A 24265-nucleotide genomic window follows, 5' to 3' on the forward strand; every position below is an offset into this window, starting at 1 on the left:
TCCACCTCATTTCCTGAGTCTCCTCTGGGAGGGTCAGACAGCTGGCACCTGCCCAGGCCTCCAAGTCTGCTGCCTGGAGTGACAGACTGAGCAGGACCACCTGACTGGCTGATTAGCAGGTGGTCTTGGGATTGGCACTGGCACATTAGAAGTGGGGCTGGAGGAAGGACTGAAACTTTTCCATGGGGTGCCCAGGCCCTTAGGTCCCCATGGGCACAGACCTGCCTGGGAGGGTGGTTAGGCAGTGAGCCCAGGACTGAGGGGCTGAGAAACATCATTTTCCAAATCATCTTTAGCAATGCCCCACTTCTCCATGATGGCTAATGCCAACATGGGAAGAGCAGCTCATGAAATTATGTCTTGATAACCGGACTTGGGAATTTCTCTTTGTGTTGACAACATTGTTACTTTATTGTCAGTGGAAAAAATTTCTTGGATTTTGGTTACAATATCTGGGGGACCAAGGAGACCAACAATATTTTATAATAATTGTGGTTGCAATAAAATTGAGAACTTCTGTGATCTTTAATTTAGAGAGTGCATATTTCCCAAACTAGGTTAGATTTGGGACAATGAGTCAGTCTTACAATAATGGCTCTCAGAAACAAAAGAGAAGGACAGTTCCTGACAGAGAAGAAAGAAGAGAATGTTGAAAGACAGATGTGGTTATTACCCTCCTTGATTTTGGAGAAAAACAGAAATACTAGAAGATGAGAAAAAGACAGTGTTTTATTTTATTTTGTTTTTATTCTTTTTAAGTTTATTTGAGAGAGAGAGAGAGAGAGAGAGAGAGAGAGCGAGCGAGCGCAGGAGGGGCAGAGATGGAGAGAGAATCCTAAGCAGGCTCCACACTGTCAGCACAGAGCCTGATGCGGGGCTCAAATTCAGGAACTGTGAGATCATGACCTGAGCCAAAATCAAGAGTCAGACGCTCAACTGACTGAGCCACCCAGGAGCCCCTATTTTATTTATTAATTTTTAGAGAGAGGGAGTGAGTGCGAGCTGGGGACAGGCAGAAGGACAGAGAGAATCTGAAGCAGGCTCCACTCTTAGCACAGAGCCCAATGAAGGGCTTGATCCTACCACCCTGGGATCATGACCTGAGCCCAAATCAAGAGTCAGATGTTCAACGAGCTGAGTCAACAAGGTGCCCCCAAAATAGTGATCTTTAAATTAAATAGGTAGCTTGTGTTTTTATTTTTTCTGAATGTTCCTTCTTTAAAAAGGTTTGTTATCATTGTTGTAGATTCTTGGAGTACAAAATGGAGCAAGCCAGTTATAACAGAAAAGCCTTGAATTTAAATTTGGCAATTTAGCTCACTGTCTTGGCTTTGTGTCTAACTCTACTGGGTGTGCATAAGTCATGTCACTGCTGTGGATCCAGCTCCCCAATTCCTGTGTACGATGAAAAACCTGGACTGCATGATGTCTAGTATCTTTTCTAATGGTCTATTACCTTGTGATTCTAATAGGCACCCTATGTACCTACTATGACGTCCCTGCCGGCCTGCCTGGGTCTCTCAGCCCCAAGATGAAAAGCAATTGGTTCAGTGGTCTACTGGGTAGATAATCCCACTGTCCCTGAGATCATTTGGAGTTTGTTCCTTGGAATTTGTTCTGTGGATGGGGTAGTCTTTATCCCCAGAGCCCTGCCTAGTGGAGAGCTCTCACTGGACTTGGCATGTCCCAAGGACTCCTTGGTTACAAGAGAACAGGTTCACAGGTCAATTAGCAATAGAACCTACCAGCATCATTGGCCAACATACATTCCCATTTTTCATAGTAATCAGCGTTGAGGGACCCCAGCAGTATATACCCATTTTATGGAATTTATTCAACTACAGCTCACATTTTTCCATGATATTCAATGCAGGCCACAGGATACAACTCCAGGAGAATAACCACCAAATCTGGCTGTTACATTTTTATAAAATTATCACAGGATTATTTTCTTTAAGAAAAACAAAATTCCTCGCTCACTCAATCAACTTAAATAAATGTTTACTTAAATTGGGGCTTTTGGGTGTTGATTTTAAATTTTTACTTTCACTGAACTTGATTTTTATAAATTTCCTTTGGAAGAGGAAATTTATACTTTGATTTTCCAGCAATTTTCAAGGTCTAAGCCTCACTGAAATGTAAATATGGGAAAGTCACATCACTAGCCTATGTTAAATGGTGAACTGGCTTCAACTCAAACAGAATAATTTAAACCTAATTTTTCATTTACATTTTCTCAGACATCTGAGAACACCTACATGGCTCACAAAATTGCAGGTGATGGTATTGAACATTTCTAAAGTTCACTAAACCGTAAAACATGGCTAAACAGATCAGCATGAAGACTACATCAACCTTTTTTTAAAATGTTTATTTATTTTGAGAGAGAGAGAGAGAGAGCTTGTGAGTGTACAGTCTCAAGACAATGTCAAGACTACATCAACTTTCAAAGTGATTATCAAATCATGCCAGAATTGGGAGTATTTTCTTATGTCTTCCTTTAGGAAAAGTCATCTTGTACTGGAAAGTATTGACAAAGTATTAAAATAAAATTTAATATAAAAGTAAACACTTCAGGGGTGCTTGGTGGCTCAGTCAGTTATGCGTCCAACTCTTGATTTTGACTCAGGACATGATTTCATGGTTTATGAGTTTGAGCCCTGCCTTGGGGCTTGGGATTCTTTCTCTCTCTCTGTCTCTCCCTTCCTCTCTCTCTCCCTTTCTTGCTCCCTCCCTCTCTCCCTCTCTCTCTCCCCCCACTCTTTCTCTCTCTTTGTCCCCCCCCGCTCATGCTCTTTCTCTCTCTCAAAATAAAGAAAACTTTAAAAAAAGTAAACGCTTCATATTGAATTTAATAAAACATGAATAAAGCTCATGTTTTAAAATGATAGTAAAATGTTAAATATATATGTTCCACAGTCTATCCTATGAATTGTTCCTATGTTGGTACAGTCTTCGTAATTACCATATTGGCAACATTTTCTTATTATTTTTTTTAACGTTTATATATTTTTGAGAGAGACAGAACACGAGCAGGGGAGGGGCAGAGGGAGAGGGGAAGACACAGAATTCAAAGCAGGCTCCAGGCTGTCAGCTGTCAGCACAGAGCCGAATGTGGGGCTTGAACACATGAAACACGAGATCATGACCTGAGTCCAAGTAAGACGCTTAACCAACTGAGCCACCCATGCACCCCGGCAACATTTTCTTTGCAAGTTATTTGAATTCATTTTAGAAATGTTGGAAAATATGAAAAAAATCACTCACACTGCTTGCTATCACCTGGAAACAATCACACGCTTTTATAATGTATTTCCCTGTGTAATGGCTTTTTGTGGGTGTGTACAAAGGCCTGGTTTCTCCCCTTCTCCTAAACCAGGGGTGCACTACATATACTGTCTTCTATTATTCTACAGTCTTTCTTGAATATTCTGGGGGTATGGAGAATTTACTGAAACAAGTTATTAAGTGATGTCTTAAAAGCAGATGGTACAGTCAGCAGACTTGGGAGAAGGTGCCAAGAGAGAAACTATTCTAGGGCTTTTTTATTTCTGGTTTCTGGGTAAGGCAGATCTCAAAGAGAAGCTCATCCTACTTAGCTAGCGTGGTAAGCATATACCAATACAGATGCCTTAATTCATCAGTGAAGGAGACAGATTCACAGAACCTTAAGAATTCAAAAAGACCTTTAAAGTTCTCCGCTGATACTTCCTGACAGACTGTCACTTTCTCCGCCCCACAGCACCTTCCTACACATATATAGGCCATGTCTGACAAATGGTTTAACGCCTACACCTGACACTTCCTGGGACTAGGGCTCACCATTTCTTGAGATACCCGACTCCATTTTGCACTGCTCAATTATTCCTTACATGTAACTAAAACTGGGTACTCTATAACTTTCACCCTCTGACCCTAGTTCTGCCTTCGGGAACAACATAGAATGAACCAGTTCCTTTTCTGTAATTGTTCTTTAAGACAACATACTTCTTTTCTGACGCAGAGAACCTGTTTCTTCAACAGTTTCTCTTGTAACTTGTTTTACAGATTCTGTTGTCCTGGCCTACAAAATATGCTTCGGTTTTGCAAAGACTCTTCTAGGAAGAACTTGCTACAACTGAACACATTCCCTAAGATGAAGGCACCACGGAGGACAGACTCTATGATAACCTCCAGGATCTCTGCCTCCTGGCATTCCCCCACTGCATAATCCCTCTGGGTTTAGGTGGGAGCTGTGGCCTTCTTCTAATTAAGAGAACAATAGCAAAAGTGGTAGGATGCTACTCCCATGATAACATTACACAAGGTTGTAACCTGTCTTACTAGGAGACTCCTTTGTTGGGAAATTCTCCCTGGGTGGCTTTGAAGAAGAAAGCAGTGATGTCAGATAGGCCCGAATGGCAAGGAGCTGAGGAGAGCCTCCAGCCAAAATCCAGGAAGAAGAAACTGAGGTCTTCTGTTCAACAATCCATGTGTAACTGAATGCGGCCCACACCATGTGAGCTTTGAAGCCAAGTTGAGCCTCAGATGAAATGCAGCCCCAGCTGACAGCTTGGATGCACCCCTGTGAGATCCTGAAGCAGAGAACTCTGCTAAGTTGTGCCCAAACGCCTAACCCAGAGAACACGAGAGGTAACACATGTGTTGTTTTAATCTTTTAAATTGGTAGTAATATTGTTATGTAGCAACAGATATGGAATACACCCACGAGATCAACATATACCAAAAAGGCACTGGTAAGACTTCTTTGAAGAGTTTTCAAAATATAAATTTTCCCTCCAGATGAAGTCATCCTAAAAGCAAATGATATGAAACTAGCTACAGAGTCAAATAGGCCACCTGTGTGCAAGCACCTACAGTTGGCGTACTCAGATCGATAGGAAACCATTTACCTGTTATACTAAAAAACAGAACTCTGTCAAGAGGAGAAAGATAACTAAAATAAGAAAGTAAGTGATGCTATCTCTCTTACTGCACATAATTCTGAAGTTTCTTGCATGGGATGTTAAAATAACAAATAAACTCTTTATTCCTGAGGGAAACACTACACTTCGACTGTTTGTTTCTCTCAATCTCCTGAAGTCATTTAGAAATAGCCTGTGCCGTCACAAAACAGCCCTTCATAAGTTTACAAGAATTGAAATTATACCATGCATACTTTCAGACCACAATGCTATGAAGCTTGAAATCAACCACAGGAAAAAGTCTGGAAAACCTCCAAAAGCATGGAGGTTAAAGAACACCCTACTAAAGAATGAGTGGGTCAACCAGGCAATTAGAGAAGAAATTAAAAAATATATGGAAACAAACGAAAATGAAAATACAACAATCCAGACACTTTGGGATGCAGCGAAGGCAGTTCTGAGAGGAAAATACATCGCAATCCAGGCCTATCTCAAGAAACAAGAAAAATCCCAAATACAAAATCTAACAGCACACCTAAAGGAAATAGAAGCAGAACAGCAAAGGCAGCCTAAACCCAGCAGAAGAGGAGAAATAAGAACGATCAGAGCAGAAATAAACAATATAGAATCTAAAAAAACTGTAGAGCAGATCAACGAAACCAAGAGTTGGTTTTTTGAAAAAATAAACAAAATTGACAAACCTCTAGCCAGGCTTCTCAAAAAGAAAAGGGAGATGACCCAAATAGATAAAATCATGAATGAAAATGGAATTATTACAACCAATCCCTCAGAGATACAAACAATTATCAGGGAATACTATGAAAAATTATATGCCAACAAATTGGACAACCTGGAAGAAATGGACAAATTCCTAAACACCCACACTCTTCCAAAACTCAATCAGGAGGAAAGAGAAAGCTTGAACAGACCCATAACCAGCGAAGAAATTGAATCGGTTTTCAAAAATCTCCCAACCAACAAATAAGAGTCCAGGACCAGATGGCTTCCCAGGGGAGTTCTACCAGACATTTAAAGCAGAGATAATACCTATACCTACCCTCTCAAGCTATTCCAAGAAATAGAAAGGGAAGGAAAACTTCCAGACTCATTCTATGAAGCCAGTATTACTTTGATTCCTAAACCAGACAGAGACCCAGTAGAAAAAGAGAACTACAGGCCAATAACCCTGATGAATATGGATGCAAAAATTCTCAATAAGATACTAGCAAATCGAATTCAACAGCATATAAAAAGAATTATTCACCATGATCAAGTGGGATTCATTCCTGGGATGCAGGGCTGGTTCAACATTCGCAAATCAATCAACGTGATACATCACATTAATAAAAAAAAAAAGAGAAGAACCATATGATCCTGTCAATCGATGCAGAAAAGGCCTTTGACAAAATCCAGCACCGTTTCTTAATAAAAACCTTTGAGAAAGTCGGGATAGAAGGAACATACTTACACATCATAAAAGCCATTTATGAAAAGCCCACAGCTAACATCATCCTCAATGGGGAAAAACTGAGAGCTTTTTCCCTGAGATCAGGAACACGACAGGGATGTCCACTCTCACCGCTGTTGTTTAACATAGTATTGGAAGTTCTAGCATCAGCAATCAGACAACAAAAGGAAATCAAAGGCATCAAAATTGACAAAGATGAAGTCAAGCTTTCGCTTTTTGCAGATGACATGATATTATACATGGAAAATCCGATAGACTCCGCCAAAAGTCTGCTAGAACTGATACATGAATTCAGCAAAGTTGCAGGATACAAAATCAATGTACAGAAATCAGTTGCATTCTTATACACTAACAATGAAGCAACAGAAAGACAAATAAAGAAACTGATCCCGTTCACAATTGCACCAAGAAGCATAAAATACCTAGGAATAAATCTAACCAAAGATGTAAAAGATCTGTATGCTGAAAACTATAGAAACCTTATGAAGGTAGTTGAAGAAGATATAAAGAAATGGAAAGACATTCCCTGCTCATGGATTGGAAGAATAAATATTGTCAAAATGTCAATACTACCCAAAGCTATCTACACATTCAATGCAATCCCAATCAAAATTGCACCAGCATTCTTCTCGAAACTAGAACAAGCAATCCTAAAATTCATGTGGAACCACAAAAGGCCCCGAATAGCCAAAGGAATTTTGAAGAAGAAGACCAAAGCAGGAGGCATCACAATCCCAGACTTTAGCCTCTACTACAAAGCTGTCATCATCAAGACAGCATGGTATTGGCACAAAAACAGACACATAGACCAATGGAATAGAATAGAAACCTCAGAACTAGACCCACAAACGTATGGCCAACTCATCTTTGACAAAGCAGGAAAGAACATCCAATGGGAAAAAGACAGTCTCTTTAACAAATGGTGCTGGGAGAGCTGGACAGCAACATGCAGAAGGTTGAAACTAGATCACTTTCTCACACCATTCACAAAAATAAATTCAAAATGGATAAAGGACCTGAATGTGAGACAGGAAACCATCAAAACCCTAGATGAGAAAGCAGGAAAAGACCTCTCTGACCTCAGCTGTAGCAATCTCTTACTCGACACATCCCCAAAGGCAAGAGAATTAAAAGCAAAAATGAATTACTGGAACCTTATGAAGATAAAAAGCTTCTGCACAGCAAAGGAAACAACCAACAAAACTAAAAGGCAACCAACGGAATGGGAAGAGATATTTGCAAATGACATATCGGACAAAGGGCTAGTATCCAAAATCTATAAAGAGCTCACCAAACTCCACACCTGAAAAACAAATAACCCAGTGAAGAAATGGGTAGAAAACATGAATAGACACTTCTCTAAAGAAGACATCCAGATGGCCAACAGGCACATGAAAAGATGTTCAGCGTCGCTCCTTATCAGGGAAATACAAATCAAAACCACACTCAGATATCACCTCACGCCAGTCAGAGTGGCCAAAATGAACAAATCAGGAGACTATAGATGCTGGAGAGGATGTGGAGAAACGGGAACCCTCTTGTGCTGTTGGTGGGAATGCAAATTGGTGCAGCCGCTCTGGAAAGCAGTGTGGAGGTTCCTCAGAAAATTAAAAATAGACCTACCCTATGACCCAACAATAGCACTGCTAGGAATTTACCCAAGGGATACAGGAGCACTGATGCATAGGGGCACTTGTACCCCAATGTTTATAGCAGCACTCTCAACAATAGCCAAATTGTGGAAAGAGCCTAAATGTCCATCAACTGATGAATGGATAAAGAAATTGTGGTTTATATACACAATGGAATACTACATGGCAAGGAGAAAGAATGAAATATGGCCTTTTGTAGCAACGTGGATGGAACTGGAGAGTGTGATGCTAAGTGAAATAAGCCATACAGAGAAAGACAGATACCATATGGTTTCACTCTTATGTGGATCTTGAGAAACTTAACAGAAACCCATGGGGGAGGAGAAGGAAAAAAAAAAAAAAGGTTAGAGGGGGAGAGAGCCAAAGCATAAGAGACTGTTAAAAACTGAGAACAAACTGAAGGTTGGTGGGGGATGGGAGGGAGGGGAGGGTGGGTGATGGGTATTGAGGAGGGCACCTTTTGGGATGAGCACTGGGTGTTGTATGGAAACCAATCTGACAATAAATTTCATATATTGAAAAAAAAAAAAAAAGAAATAGCCTGTACCAAGTATATCTTAAATCGAGGTATTGTAAAACATTTTAAGATTCAAACAATTTATAGGCCAAATGAATATCCTATGCCAATCTTGTAAATAAAGACACTACACAATAAAGGAAAACAAAGAGCATAATCTGCTGCTTCCAGAATCAGGATATACTAAAAGCAAAAATTAAAGCCAAGTTTGTTTTTCCCCTGCTAGAGATAAAATTATCAATCACCTGGAACATGTATGGTTTTTTCCATGCTTGAAGACACATGTCAGTAACTCTCAGGAAAGTTCCAACACTACACAGATTTTCACATTTCATAACTCAAGCCAATTCCCAGATGCTGTAAACTCAACTATTTTATTTTTTTAATATTTATTTATTTTTGAGGGAGGGAGGGAGGGAGGGAGAGAGAGAGAGAGAGAGAGAGAAGGACGGGCAGAGAGACAGAGAGAGAGAAAGAGAATCTCAAGCAGGCTCTGTGCTGTCAGCATTTCTATTCTGTGCTGACAGCACAGAGCCGGGTGCAGAGCTCGATCTCACAAACTGTGAGATCATGACCTGAGCCGAAACCAAGAGTTGGATTCTTAACCGACTGAACCACCCAGGTGCTCCTGAATGAAACTATTTTAAATAGCAATGTTAATATTCAAAAATCAGATATCAAATTTCCAGGATAGAGATCTGCAAATAATAAGAAATAAAGGACTGTGTATATGGAGACAGGACATATACTTTAGGGAAAATGTCTTGTGAATTTATTTTTCTCTGGGAACAATGTGTGTAACCAGAGAGTCTCATTCTGCATAAGAAACTGGGGTGTGAGGAAGGAAGGAATACTATGTAAGTGCAGGGCAGATGGCTTCATTGCTCCCAGACACAATGTTGTTATCCTGTGATGTGAATGTTCATGTCCTTGGCTATGCTATATGAATCAGCTGGAGCATTAAAATAAAGAAAATAGATGGAATTATACTCTTAGGGTTGAAAAGGGCTTTGTCTACCATTTCATTTACAGCATGCTTAAGTGGAAATGCATGGAAAAACAGGAATGAATGCATGAATAACCTTGGTTTTTATACTTATTATTTCATTTATTTTCAGAAAATAGAAACTTGCACATTTATCTATGGGGTTTGAGATCTTATTTGACTTTACTTCAGGATGCATTTAGGCAGAGCAATAAGTACTTTTTAATTTCCACCATGCCCTATAATTACTGTCAGGTACTTACATCTCTGTATCCATCCACCAGATTCCCAGAAATGTCTCCTGCTATGTCTCTACAACCAGCCGGGCAGAATTTACTGGAAAAATAAAATAAAGAATTTGTATTTTATTGAATCATAATTAAACTAAAAAGTATAAATTACACTTAAACATATTTCTCCTCTATAGAACATGCAAGAGGGAATTATGCTGTTTATTTGATACTGATAGCACATCTAAATTTGGACTAGCCACAGCCTAAGTGCTTAATATTCACACATGGCTAGTATTGGACAATGACGGTCTACATTAGTTACAGATTACTTTTGCAATTGGAAGTAATTCATTGTGGTATAATTAAGAAACTGTAAGGCATTTCAAGTGTATATCGTGATGATTTATGTTCCCCAACTAGTAAATTAGCATATCCATCACCTCGCATATTGTAATATCTAAATATATAAACATTTAAAATATATGTAATATGTATATTTTTGGTGAGAACATTTAAGTTCTACTCTCAGCAAATTTTAATTATATAATATAGCGTTGTCAGCGTAGTCAGGTTACACATTAGATTCATCTTATGGCTGCATACATTAATCAAAAACATTAATATCTCTGTATCAAATACATGAATAGTCATATTAAGTCCAACACAAAGACTGAATAGACTCGTTAATTTAGTTCAGTTTTGCTGTCAAATGAATTTAAGGTCACACTAATCAGGTACTGCCACCAAATGAGTTACAAAAACCTTTTGACTTTCAAAGCTTTCTACATTTCACGATTATAGGTGAGGGAGTGTGGATGTGTATATCACCGTACCTCATCTTTAAATACTACAAAACAACTGAGTTACAGCCTAGATGATCTGGCACCATAACATCACTCTGTAGGCCTGAATGTATTCTTTTCTGTAGGACAGGAAATGAACATTGATGCCTACAGGCCCTCTCACCACTGGGACTCTATAGGTACAGCTGGAAAGATCTCAGAGAATGTTGGCATGTGTTTATATTGAATGAATGGCAACCTTACAGGGCAGCTGTAATTAATTACTGGTTTTTTTCAATTTTGTTTTCTAATTATTTAAATTATTGACCATTTTCATTTTTGTTTCTCTACTAGACTTAATAATAGGTAACACTAGAACTGATTCTGCATATAAAATAATTTTATTTATTAGAATGTCTAAGATGGTCAGGACCATAGACCCTTGGGCCTCCCTGGGCAAGCTACTTCACTAGTTTGTGCCTCTATTTGCAGGATCTCACAGAACCTACCTCGCAGGGATGCTGGAACAGTCACATGAGTTATATACGCAAAGGCCAGGGAGCTATGACTGGCATTAACAAAGCACTCAAAGGAGTTATAGCTGGAGTTAGTGTTGTTGACAATCCTCTCTAGAACACTGGTTCTCAACAGGGAGTGAATTTTGCCCACCCTGGAAGACCTCTGGCAATGTCTAGAAACATTTTTGTTATCACAACTGGAACGGACAGGGTAGAGGCCAGGGATACTGGTAAATATCCAACAATGTACAGAACAGCTCTCCAAACAAAGAATCGCCTAACCCAAAACACCATAGTGCCAAGGCTGAGAAATCCTGCTCTAGACTCTTATTATATAGATGAGGAAAGGTACATCAAAGAGATTGAGTAATTTTCTAGTTAAAGTAAAGCTAGGATCAAATATTTCATCTCCTATTCTCAGTAGGTTTCTCCTCTGTGGGAAAGACAAGATCAGCTCCCTCTGAAAGTGAAGAAATTCTAAAAGTTACTTGCAAATGCTGGCTGGGTTAAAAAAAATACACACTCTGGGCTCCATTATGCTCATTGGTATCAAAGTAGAGCTCAGGAGTCAGCAAACTGTGGCTCATGGGCCAAATCTGTGCTGCTGCTTCTTTTTGTAAATAAAGTTTTATTTACACATTTGTTTACATATTGTCTATGACTGCTTTTGCATTACAGCAACAACAGAAACTATAAATGGATGCAAAAGAGACTGGACGACCTGCACAATTGAAAATATTTACTATCTGGCCCTGGACAAAAGGTCTGCTGACTCTGCTATATAAGAAATCATTTCAAGTATTCCTCATTAGTTAGAATATTAACACTGTATGGGTGCTTGGGTGCCTCAGTAGGTTGAGCATGGGATTCCTGACTTCGGCTCAGGTCATGATCTCACAATTTGTGAGACTGAGCCCCGTGCTGCGGTCTACACTGACAGTGTGAAGTCTACTTGGTATTCTCTCTCTCCCCCTCTCTCTGCCCCTACTCTGCTCACTTGCATGTGCTCGCTCTCTCTCTCTCAAAATAAATAAATTAAAAAAAAAAAAAGAACATAAATGCTGTAAAAAAATTAAATACAAATAAGGTACTTTATCTGGTTTAATGTGAAGGAAAACAAAATGTTCAGCAACATATGACTGCAGCACAGCTAGGACACTGTACTTACCTGTATTCTGGCTTCAAATAATGGTTAGCTCGTTCCAAACATGTTATTAAATCTGTCGTAAATAAAGGTAATTGCAATTAGAAGCCTGAATGGAAGTTAGGACACTCATGCTAAAAAAAAAAAATAATAAAGAACTTGAAAGAATTTTAAATAAAAGAATTTAATAATTTTAAATAAAAACTTTTAAAAAGTGTTTATCCACTATCTAGTTATTATCTGAATTTTTTCCATTTAAAAATAAATCAACACTGAGAACACTATCTTCAGGATTTAATCAGTCTCCTCCATTTCTCTTTTCTACCACAAACGATGGTTTTTCAGCAACTGACCAATGGATGATAACAGAAACTATTTCAAACAGAAAAACCAACGTTGACTCATTACTGTCTACCAAATGCCTACAAAGATCATGTGCATAACCTCTCTTGGCAGGAGGAAAACAATTTCAAAAGCCTGACTTAGTTCACAGAGAAGATTCGGGAACATTTTAATTTAGCAATTTAGCTAGTGGCATCTGAGTGACCATGGAACCGCATGTTTACTGAGAATACAACCTTTTCACTTTGATCAGTCAGGACCAAGGACTTAAAAAGAGGATGTTCTTTTCTTTTGGAGTATAGAATTGAATGGACACTCAGCAACAGAGATGTTAAGGTACTGTGGATTTTGATGCATTTAGTTCAACCTAGTATAGTTTCCACAATATTCCACACTTGCTGCAATAGTTCTTTCTTTCCTTAATATTTTCAATAGTTCTTAGGGAACAACATATGGTGAACACTAGCCATGCTGGGATTGGCCAGATTTGATTGGCTGAGAGGGAAATGAATGGTGCACCCCCTTCCCAGAGCATTTCTGGCCAGACGGGACTGAGCGCAGAAACTCTGGGCACGTCTGTGACCCTGGGCAGACGTGGAGTGCACTGCACAGTCATCACTCCGGGGCACGAGAGGCCTGGACAGGAGGCCATGCTTTCCTCCCTTGTCAGTATTCACGCTCCCTTCTCTCCTGCTCAAGTATCAGCTCCATGGTTAAGGCACACTGTGACAGTGATTCCACATGTGACTCACACTCACATGCCTCTTCTATGCTGGTGCACTGGTATATGTGAATGAGGGTGGGGCAGAGGGCAAAGGTGACGCTGGCTAAATGGTTTGTCCCCTAAGCTAAGAAGGGTTGGTGGAGGGCTCCAGAGAATAGGCAGACCTTAGCAGCCAGACCTTAAAATAGACCTGAAAATGTACCATCCAAGGTTTCTAGGAAAACGAGATCAACCCTTTCTCATATAGGTCAGCTGATCAATCTAACAAGCTTGATACATGTATTCTGAGTTCAGATCTAACTGCTTACAAGGACATAACATTCTACTCTTCCTACACATACTCGGTACCTGAGGTCACAATTCTATCCAGAGACGGTTATAAGTAGCAAGAGGAATTCAAAGACAGAAACACGTTTACAGATTTGTGTTGATTCTTTTGCTATACCTGGATGGTCACTGCTGGCATAGGTCAGCAAAAATCCCCGCCCGGAAATGTGGGATCCACTCTCAAAGCGAACAGTGACTTCGTTTGTGTTCAGTAGGAGTTCTTTGGGAACAGGCATACTTCCACAATATGGTCCTAAAAACAAAGCACACTTTTGGCACATTCAAAATTTAGGCCAGCACAAAGAATGGGCATATTTCTTTCCTTAAAGGTGAAATTTAGCAGACAACACATATATAAGATGGTAATCTTTACCCAACTGAAGTTTTGCTTAATAGTGGAACTGCTGATTAGTGCCTGAATGTGGACTTGATTGTACTGACAAGCCAAGGGGGGAAGTGGCTAACTCCAGATAAGCAATAGGCTAGATCCAGTCAATTGTGAACAACCCAAGAGATAGGTTCTAGTTTTTGTAAAAGACGACTAACAAATGTTAAACACATTAGGTAGTGAAGAAAATGTTATCATAAAAGTGATATTCTAGGGACCTCCTAAATTTGCTCAAAGAAACTCACAAATTTTTTTCCAAGGAGGTTCCAGAGCTAAAAGGAGGTTCCAGAACTAAAAGACTGCCAATGCGTGGTAACAATCTTGTTTTCATGCAATTTATACATTTATCTCTCTCTTACAGTACCTTCTGGTTAACCCATATAATTTATTTTGATTTACAAAATGAAGTTTATAAAAAGGCAGAGGAATCTCTAAAGGCTTTTGAAATACCATAGTATAAGTTATGCAATTAGAATATAACACACTGTTTTCTAGATTGAGTTGCTTGAAAAGCAATAGGAAGCTCAATGAACTCTCAAAGGACAAAATTAGATTTTGAACTGAACAAGAAAAACAGATCTTCCTAAGGCTACTCAAGTTCAAGTTTAGCTTGTAAACGGTCATCTTAAAAGTCATGTATGTTGGGGCACCCGAGTGGCAGAGTCAGTGAAACGACCGACTTCAGCTCAAGTCATGATCTCACAGCTCGTGGTTCGAGCCCTGCATCGGGCTCTGTGCTGACAGCTCGGAGCCTGATACCCGGAGCCTGCTTCATATTCTGTGTCTCCCTCTCTCTCTGCCCCTCCCCCACCCATGCTCTGTCTCTCTCGGTCTCAAAAATAAATAAACATAAAAAAATTTTAAGTCACGTATGCAAGACATAATAATCCTAAGAAAATAGGGATTAGCAAAAGCCAATTTTGACAACAGGTATTCTTCATTAACGAAATAAAACAGGATGGGAAGAGTCAACAGCAACATCAGGTAATAGGCAAGAGACAGCAGTGCCAACATCAGGTAAGGAAGGAGGAAGAAGGAAAGAAAAAGGTCCAGGAGAGGATCATGAACCCAACTAGGCACTCCTCTCATGCCATAAGGGACCAGATTTCTCCACTGTCCTTCCAGGTTTCAGCTTCAGAAGATGTAACATAATAAAAGAGAAATGCTATGTGTTTACCTTTGTGCCTCGAATCTCTGTTATTCCCTATTATTGAATGAGAGTGAAATCCAAATAGAAAAAGATTACTTAGAGACAATCATCATATATAATTACTTACATGAGTTAATACTAGCAAACTGCTTAGAACAGTACCTCGCATGAGGGCTATAGAAGTACTTCATAGTTAGTAGTGAGTAGTTAAATAAATAAATCTATTAAAACAAATAAACAATGCTTGTTTTCCTTTTAGACTACACCCCATGGAGTTAGAAACTTTTCTATCCATCACTTTTTCTATCCAGCAGCTTGTACAATACCTGGCACGTGGTGGCCTTCCAAATATTGTTAGAATTGAAATGAAGCTAAATGTTCTTTTATTTTTTTTAATGTTTATTTATTTTTGAGAGAAAGAGAGACAGAGCGTGAGCGTGGGAGGAGTAGAGAGAGAGGGAGACACAGAATCTGAAGCAGGCTCCAGGCTCTGAGCTGTCAGCACAGAGCCTGACGCGGGGCTTGAACTCACGAGCTGTGAGATCATGACCTGAGCCGAAATCAGCTGCCCAACCGAGCCACCCAGGCGCCCCCTAAATGTTCTTTTATTTGCAACAGTTTTTAAAAGCCACACCTGATTATAAAGATGCATAAAAGATTTAATCCTGGCATTAAAAATATTTTTTAATGTTTATTTTTGAGAGAGAGAGAGAGAGAGAGAGAGAGAGAGAGAGAGAGAGAATATGCACGAGAGCGAGTGTGAGCAGGGGAGGGGCAGAGAGAGAGAGGGAGAAACAGAATCCCAAGCAGGCTCCAGGCTCTGAGCTGTCAGCACAGAGTCTGACACAGGGTTCCAACCCATGAACCATGAGATCATGACCTGAGCCAAAGTCTGGGGCTTAACTGTCTGAGCCACCCAGGCACCCCTAATCCTGGCATTTTAAAATATCATGAAGGGGCGCCTGGGTGGCACAGTCGGTTAAGCGTCCGACTTCAGCCAGGTCACAATCTCGCGGTCCGGGAGTTCGAGCCCCGCGTCAGGCTCTGGGCTGATGGCTCACAGCCTGGAGCCTGTTTCCAGTTCTGTGTCTCCCTCGCTCTCTGCCCCTCCCCCATTCATGCTCTGTCTCTCTCTGTCCCAAAAATAAATAAACGTTGAAAAAAAAAAATATCATGAAAAGGTCAGGAAAAGAAATGTGGAAAAGCAAGGGAGGAAAGAAAATCATTCGTGTAATAAATATATAGATGTTTATGAACTTTAATAGTGCTCACAGCATGGTAGATAAGCAATTTACACTAAATCCATTTTTGTATAATAAAGTTGAAGGATGAACATTTTTTCAAAATTAAAGTGAGTCAGGTTACTGTACTTCACTTTTGCAACTCATTCTTAGTTCACATATACTTGAAATTCCTTTTTTGTGCAGATGAGTGAAGAGACTTGCTTTGCAAATCTAATAAAAATGAAATAACTAGTAACTTCTTGCTACTCATAAATGAGAATATTTTTCTAACCAAACTTATCTTTTCCAATACAAAATAAGAACGTATATCCTCCTCTCCAAATGGTGATGATATTGATCTCTCAAATTTCTATAGCATTCCAATAAGTCCTAATAAAAACAGTGAGGTAAGCAAGTCTAAATTGATCATCAATGAGAATTTGTTTGAATTCTTTTTAGTTGAAATATATTTGATATATAACACTGTAAATCTAAAGTATACTATGTATTCATTTGATATATTTATGTACTTTAATGTGATTGTCACTGGAAAGATAATTAGCACTTCCATGTTACATAACTGGAATTATTAGTCTCTTAGAAAGTTTGATTATACAGTGGACCCTTGAACAATGTGGTGGTTAGGGGTGCCAACCCCTGTGCAGCTGAAAACCTGTGTGTACCTTTTGAGTCTCCAAAAAGTTGATTACTAATAGCCTGTTTTTTTAAATTTTCATACTAATAGCCTACTGTTGATCAGAAGCCTTACCAATAATATAAAGAGCCAATGAACACATATTTTATATGTATTACATACTATATTTTATAATAAAGCTAAAGAAAAGAAAGTATTAAGAAAATCATGAAAACACATTTACAGTACCGTATTAAAAAAACAACTCATATGTAAGTGATCTGCATAATTCAAACCTGCATTGCTCAAGGGTCAACTTTAATTCAATACTGTTGCCTATATTCACTATACTGTGAATTAGATTAGGGTTTATTTACTACTTGTTACAAGCTTGTACCCATAAATAACATCTGGCTTATCCACCCCACCCCATCCCCATCCTCTGGTACCCATGCCATTTTACTCTGTTTTTATGAGCTTGGCTTTTTTAGATTCCATAGATAAGCAATATCTTATAGTACTTGTCTTTCTCTGTCTGATTTATCCCACTTAGCATAATGTGCTCCTGGTCCATCCATGTAGTTGCAAATGGCAGGATGTCCTTTCTCTTGCCTCAACAACTGGATTTTTTTTTTTCAGATTTTTATGGAACAGTTGAAAGTAACGGTTGCAACACTGCATATATTTTACAGAGAAGAGACAAGAGCGTATATCATCATGCTAAGTTGTCGGGCAATGTATATCATTTCCTACACCAAAAAACCACATAAATACAGTAAAACTCTAATTCGGTTGTATCCTCCCAAAGTCATGATAGGAATGTGAGTTGGGAGAAGTTCAAAGATAAAATGTAAACAGATACATTCCTTTAATCACCTGTGCCCCCCAGGCTCCAGACCTTCTCCTCTTCTTACGAACGGATTGCAAAAATGCAACTAAGCCCTACAGGGGATGGAATGGACCCTCCCTCTATCAACGCAGCATTAGAAGTTATTTTGATGGGTTCATCACAGCACAACCCTCACAACAGCAGAAGGCAGCTTCAGTCCCCTGTGGAGGCTGGAAGTAGAATGCTGACGGTGGTACTGCCTATGGCAAAACATCCACATTATTTCCTGTCTGAAGTCCTGACAGATAGATTCCCTTTCACAGAATGAAAGTTAACAACTGCATTCCTAGAGTTAAAAGGGGAAAGAGATGAAAACAGAAAAAATGTGACTGGCTGTGAGAGGGAAAAATAATGGGAAAGCACTGAAGGGTCCTACCAGTTTGTGCCAAGCAATGTTTTCAGTTCTCAGCCAAACTCTGTGGAGGATTATACCTTTTCTTATGAAAAAGCCTGTCTCCACCCTCAGCTGGCCAGACAATATATGCCACTGTTAGTGGTGTCCATCCCGACTTTTAAAAAGGGTCTACGCCTATACTTAGACATTCACAAAGACAATTCCAATGGAAACCCAAATGAAAGCGTGGTGACTCTGTCCATGGTTATGGTCTCTGTCCTGGGCAGTGTTCCTGGACTGGTAAACCTGTCTCAGTTCACAGACTGAACTAGTCTTTCTTGAGGGGGTCTTAAGAACATGAGCAGACCTCCACATAGGACTCACAGTTCTGCACGGGCGTTTGCTTCACAAGCGGCGGTGCTGTGTGCTTTGCAGCCCTTGGACTTGGTAGCTCCCACTCTCCCTCACCTTTGACCTTGTCGGCGAAGCAGATTTCTTACTTCGCCATCCCCAGTTCCCGCCAGACTGGGGCACAGCAGAAAAGCAGTTAGTTCATCAAGTAGGCAGACAAATCAGGAAAGATAAACACCTCTCCCTTTTGTGAAACCGAATTGGTAGCCCTGGATGGTGGGAAGGGCTATCAGTGACACCAAACGGAATAGCACCGTGGCATCTGGCACCAGACAGGAGACCAAGACCTGGCAGACAATGGGCTGATTCCTTGGACAAAAGGATAAAAGGCCAGGAACCGTAGGAGCTGCCTTCATTGAGCACAGTAGGCCAGTTCCTCTCAACACATCCCTTGTCTGGAGCTACTGTTCCATGAGCAGCTGAGAGGGAAACCCTTTATCTTTCCTCGTGTGAATAAAAGAAAACTGTCCTACAAGGAAGAATAAACTGCCCCGAGCCAAGCCCAGAATCCTCTTGCTTGTCTGGCAATCTGACAATCTGTTCTGTACTACAATTTATGCTACTGCTACATTCTCTGAGGACTGTCTGGGACTCTACATTACAAGGCAATAATAGTGTGGTTGATAACTGCTCCAAGCCATTTTGGGTGGGCATATGCATTTCACTTTGAAACTGATGAAACTAAGCTTTTGTTTCCTCTGTGAAAGGGTGTGTTTTAAAAATGGTGGGTATGCCATTAAAAAAAAAAAAAAAAGACGCCTGCCCACCCATAACCATACAAAAACAGAGACCAAAGAGAAACCTAACTCCTGAGAGCTCTGTCATAAATCAAATTAAGCAACAACAAAACAACCTCCTGAAAACTTTCATTAACCTGATGAACACCCTCTGAAACACACATTTAATTTCTCATGACAGATAAGAACATGCTGATGAGTCGAAGTGACCCTTCCAAGGGAGTGTCACGGGAGGAGCCAGCCACATCACACGCTGCTGGCTGCCAGGAAGGTGGTAGCTGGAGCGCCCGGATTTGTGCTCGGAGCCGTGCTGATAAAGCAATCTCTAGAAATGCTGAAGCTGCAAACGCCTTCACACTTGCGACTGTTTTCCGTTTGCTTTTTCAGTGCAGTCAGATGGCACGGTTGTCCTCGCCTGCCAATTGCAGTAGGGTCATCGTACAAAATTACAGAATTTTCAGGGCCATTTTCTTTGAAAAGGAGAGAAATTAGCATAAAAAAGGATATTCCTGGACTATGCTATTAAAACCATAGTCACGTAAGAATGTAAGTGGATACGTATCCCTGGAGAGTTTTGGTCTCTGGTTCCCAGACAAAAATCAGTGACAGATGATAAATGAACCAGGCAGATTCCAAGACAAAGGTGCAGCTTTCCTTGGGGCTATGAGATGCAGGTCAAGAGATGCTGGAACACCAGGGCTCACAACCCACCTAGGCCATTCCCTCTCTCCCAACAAAAGATGGCAGTTACAGAAACTCATCACAGTGTCTCCAGGGAAGAAGGATCTGGGGAAAAGGAGGAGGAGGCCCATAGCTTTTTCTCTCTGAGGCTTACAGTTATGTCAATGAGGTACCTTGTGTGGAAGGTACCTCAATATAACCTTTCTTAATAAGTTTCTTTTTGAATTCTATCATGGCATAAAAGACAAAACAAAATAAAAAAACAAATAAACAAAAAGTAGTCTTTCTCAAGAATGTCCAAAACGCAGACCCAATCAGAACAAAATAGACTTCTGAGGCCCAAAACAACTTCGCACAAGCTAGAAATTTCTTCGAAGCCTTTTGTTTTATTTTTAAAAGTTGTAAGAGTTTTGCATGCTTCATAATATGGCTGGGAGACATAAACCATTTATAAAAAAGAAGTTACTAATCTTGTGCTTTCTCCCTATTTAGGATTTTTAAAAAATCAACAGACAGGGTATAATGCAGTATGCCAGATGTGTATCTTTCTAAAAATTATCATAGAAGTTGTGTTGCAGTTAGGAATGAAAACACTTAGTATCATTTCCCACTTTTCCCTTTTCTCTTGTTCCTAGTGTAATATAAATTTTACCAGTTGGCTTCCCATCACTGTACTTCTAGATCACGGACAACGGTTAAAAAAAATATTGGGAGTGGAGGTGTAAGTGCTGGAAATGTAAGAGAACAATTCTTGGGGTTCCGAGTTTTTCTATATCGCAAATCATTTAGCAGACCACAACTGATTTAACGAATTTACCGTGAGGCTCCTGTGGTAAGCTGGTTTCTTTCTACCTCTAACCACAATGCCTCCTTAAGCATGCTGACTAGGAAGCATTTTCGTTTAAACCTTAACTTTATACTGGTACTATGTATGTGAGTGATTTCTCAGAACTTCTCCTCAGGATACCTCTATGGGGAGGCCCGGAGAAGCTTCCATCTCTTCCAGCAAATGACAAAACTACAGCTCAGGTTTTCTTCTACACAAACCACTGGATCGGATGGTTTTTGTCATGCAGAATTGGGACACTACAGGGTTTAAGAGTGGAGTCTCTGTAATCAGATGCCCAGACTTGAATCCCACCCAGATCTAGTAGAGTGATAAGGGAGTTACTTGAGGTCTTTGAGCTTCAGTTTTCTTAACTGTGGATATTAATAATAGGCCCTGTCCTTAGGGCCATCATGACAGTGAAAGGGGATAGTGACTCTAAAGAACTAAGCCCAGGGTACAGCATATAACTGAATGCTCACGTGTAAGCACCTTCTACAGTACTTTATGGTCGTTTCTATATAATAAGCAGAGTCCTAAAATTTTATGTTAATCAAGTCTTTTTGAAAATGCAGAGGGGATATTTGCAGAGCTTTTGTAAAAATCCAGATTTTTAAATATATGTTTGCCAAAACCAAGCTACATGCAGTCAGATTCATTAAATGTTCAATAAGCATCAGCAATTCCAAGACTATGCTAAGTATCAGGGCTACTGAAAAAAAAAAAAAAAGAATAAAATGCAATTTCTTGCTCAAGGAACCCTGTACCTTGTGTAAAGAAGCTAACATAATGATCTCAATCTGAGATTCGTGCTCTAGTAAAGGCTTAGAAAATCAACACAAGCCTCAGAGAGAGAGTAAGCGGGGCTATTGGACATCAGAGAAGGCTGTAGGGTAAATCGCATTGGATTTAGTTCGTATGCATGCGCATGTGTGTATGTGTGTGTTAGAAGGGGTGGGAAACACAAGGGAAGGAAAGGAGACCCATAGTAGAAACACCGTCAACAAATGTACAATGGCATAAAGTTGTACAATGTGATGTGTACAATGTGATGTGGAAAAGACACAGACATGGGGAGACCCAGAAATGAGCTGGAAATGAAGGTGGGGAAGAGAGTGAGTGAGCCTTGAATGCCACCCTGACAAGTTTCTGTAACCAAGGGGATACAATTAATAACTTTCAAAATATGGAAAGAAAGAAATTATAATTCTATTCAACAAGATAGCCTTGGCTAGCCTGGAGGGAAGAGAGGCTGGTGAAAGGAGAGAGGGAAACATGGGGAGGCTCTTTCCACAAGAAACAGATACAAAGATGTAGCCTGACAGTGAGAATAAAAAAGCCAAACAGAAACACAACCAACTGTGGGCTTGCAGAATATGTGTTCTTGGTTCATCTCACAAGGCTGGATGGAGAAAATCTGTAGAGGGAGCTGTTTCCGGCTTGGGGAACCCTTGTCACGTGCTTGGAATGCTTTGGGCAAAATGATTTGACCAGGAATGCACCAGGAGGGTAGGGTGCGGCAGCTCAGCCTCTACTGGGTGGAAGGGGAGTATTCAGGGTGCTGAGGGTGGACCAGTGGGAGCGATGAGGATGATGGCTCACACGTGCTGAGTGCTTCCTGTGTGCCAGGCCTCATTCGTTTAAGTTATACATATGTGCCTCGATTACCCATATACAGCTAGATAGTACTGTTTTGCCCATTTTAAACATGGGGGATAGAGACAGAGAAAGACTACATAACTTGCTCAAGGTTAAGCAATTAAAAAATAAGCAGTATGGCAGGAATGTGAAGGCAGGCAGTCTAATTCCAGAGTCCACACTCTTCAGCACAAGTGAGAAATCTAGGCAGAAATGACAGCCTTAATCTCAATCAATGCTGAAGGCCAGCCTGGATTTATTGATCCACAGTGACCCGGGTGGGGAAGCCTATGAGATTCCATCAGAGCAAGGTCATTTGAGATCCTGAGGAGCCACTATCTGGTTTCCACCCAGATTCTTCCAGCAAGTCCATTGTCCAGGAACAACCCTAAACTTCACACATCCAGGGAAGGCCAAGTTTCAAGGGAAATTGGGACCCAGTCAATCTTCCTGAAACATCAGGAAAACAGAAATGACAATTTCTCTGGGGTCCCTGAGGGCAGTGGCAGCAGAAACAAAACTCTTGAGTGAATTCAAATCTCCAGGTCCTTTCTGGTCAGCAAGACGGGAAATGGAACTTAGCCATCGGATGAGTCATAAAGAGTTTTAAAGTTGAGAATAATGACCTTTAGTATGCATTCACAGCCCTCCCTCTTTAGTGTCATAAATAAAAGTTAGATATTTCATACTTTAAATGTAGGTATTTTGGTATAACACAGTATCTGAAGCAGCATCTACGTTTTCCCAAAGTTCAAGATATTTTAATGTTTTATATAATTAACCTCTATTAATTTTTTACATTGTGAATATAAAAGGCCAGAGATGGAGAATCAGTACCAAACCAGCACTCTGAACTGTACTATGAAACAATCCTAAATTTTAAGATATATTATTTAAATAGACTCTCTGTTTTAATCTTCAAATCCAGGCTTAAAAGTGAACCTGTTCAACCCTAGAGTAGTGTTGGCTACCTCAGTGAAGGTTCTGTGGTCTTATGTGCCCAAATATAAGATGAGTTTCCTCTGAAAAGGTGCCACCTTAGATTTGTGTTTTTCAAAGTCTCCTAGTACACTGACCTCTTTGAACAACAAGGAATCGAATTGTTTTGGGAAGACACTAGAAATACTTAAATGAATGTAGTCTTGAATGCCAAAAAGAGCCCACCTGACAAAGAGCTGTGAAAAGAAACAAAGAAAACAATGCAGTCTTAGTTTGCATTCCTGGGGAGGGGGGGAACACATGACCTCACAATTTCTAATGCTGGAAGTTTTTGCAAACAGGCCTTTCAAAGATCATTTTATTTCAGTTTTTTAAAAATGTTTATTTATTTTTGAGAGAGCGAGTGAGGGAAGGGCAGAGAGAGAGGAAGACAGATTCTGAAGCAGACCCCACGCGATGCGGGGCTCGAATTCTCCAACTGGGAGATCCTGACCTGAGCTGAAGTTGGGCACTCATACCGAATGAGCCACCCAGGTGCCCCTCAAAGATCACTTTAAAAAGGTATAATGTTATATTTGCCAAAAATGCATAATCTGACTTTAATCATGAAGGAACAACAAACCAACCCAAATCAACATTCTACAGAATAAATAGCTGGAACTCTTCAAAACTGGACAAGGGACAAAGTAAGACTGAGGAACTTTCCCAGATTAAAGCAGATGGAGGAGTCATGATAACTGAATGCTTTGTGACCCTAGCTGAATCCTGGAACAGAAAAGAGATGTTCATGAGACGTTCGTGTTTCTTTGGAAGGTAGTC

At 40.1% G+C, this 24265-nt stretch overlaps 1 protein-coding gene across 1 annotated transcript in view; it reads right to left on the bottom strand.

The window, feature by feature from the left end:
- Window positions 1–24265, bottom strand: part of DCBLD1 (discoidin, CUB and LCCL domain containing 1) — a 70427-nt gene that overhangs the window by 18294 nt on the left and 27868 nt on the right. The window contains exons 3-5 of the mRNA XM_047102549.1: window positions 13715–13849; window positions 12228–12279; window positions 9790–9862 (exon numbers count right to left, since the gene is read on the bottom strand). Coding sequence (XP_046958505.1) covers window positions 9790–9862; window positions 12228–12279; window positions 13715–13849 — 260 coding nt within the window. The remainder of the gene's footprint in view (window positions 1–9789; window positions 9863–12227; window positions 12280–13714; window positions 13850–24265) is intronic.

Source organism: Lynx rufus, unplaced genomic scaffold (assembly GCF_022079265.1).
Source record: "Lynx rufus isolate CCGP_SWC_20201006 ecotype Redwood Valley unplaced genomic scaffold, mLynRuf1.p SCAF_6, whole genome shotgun sequence".
Classification (NCBI taxonomy): Eukaryota; Metazoa; Chordata; class Mammalia; order Carnivora; family Felidae; genus Lynx; species Lynx rufus.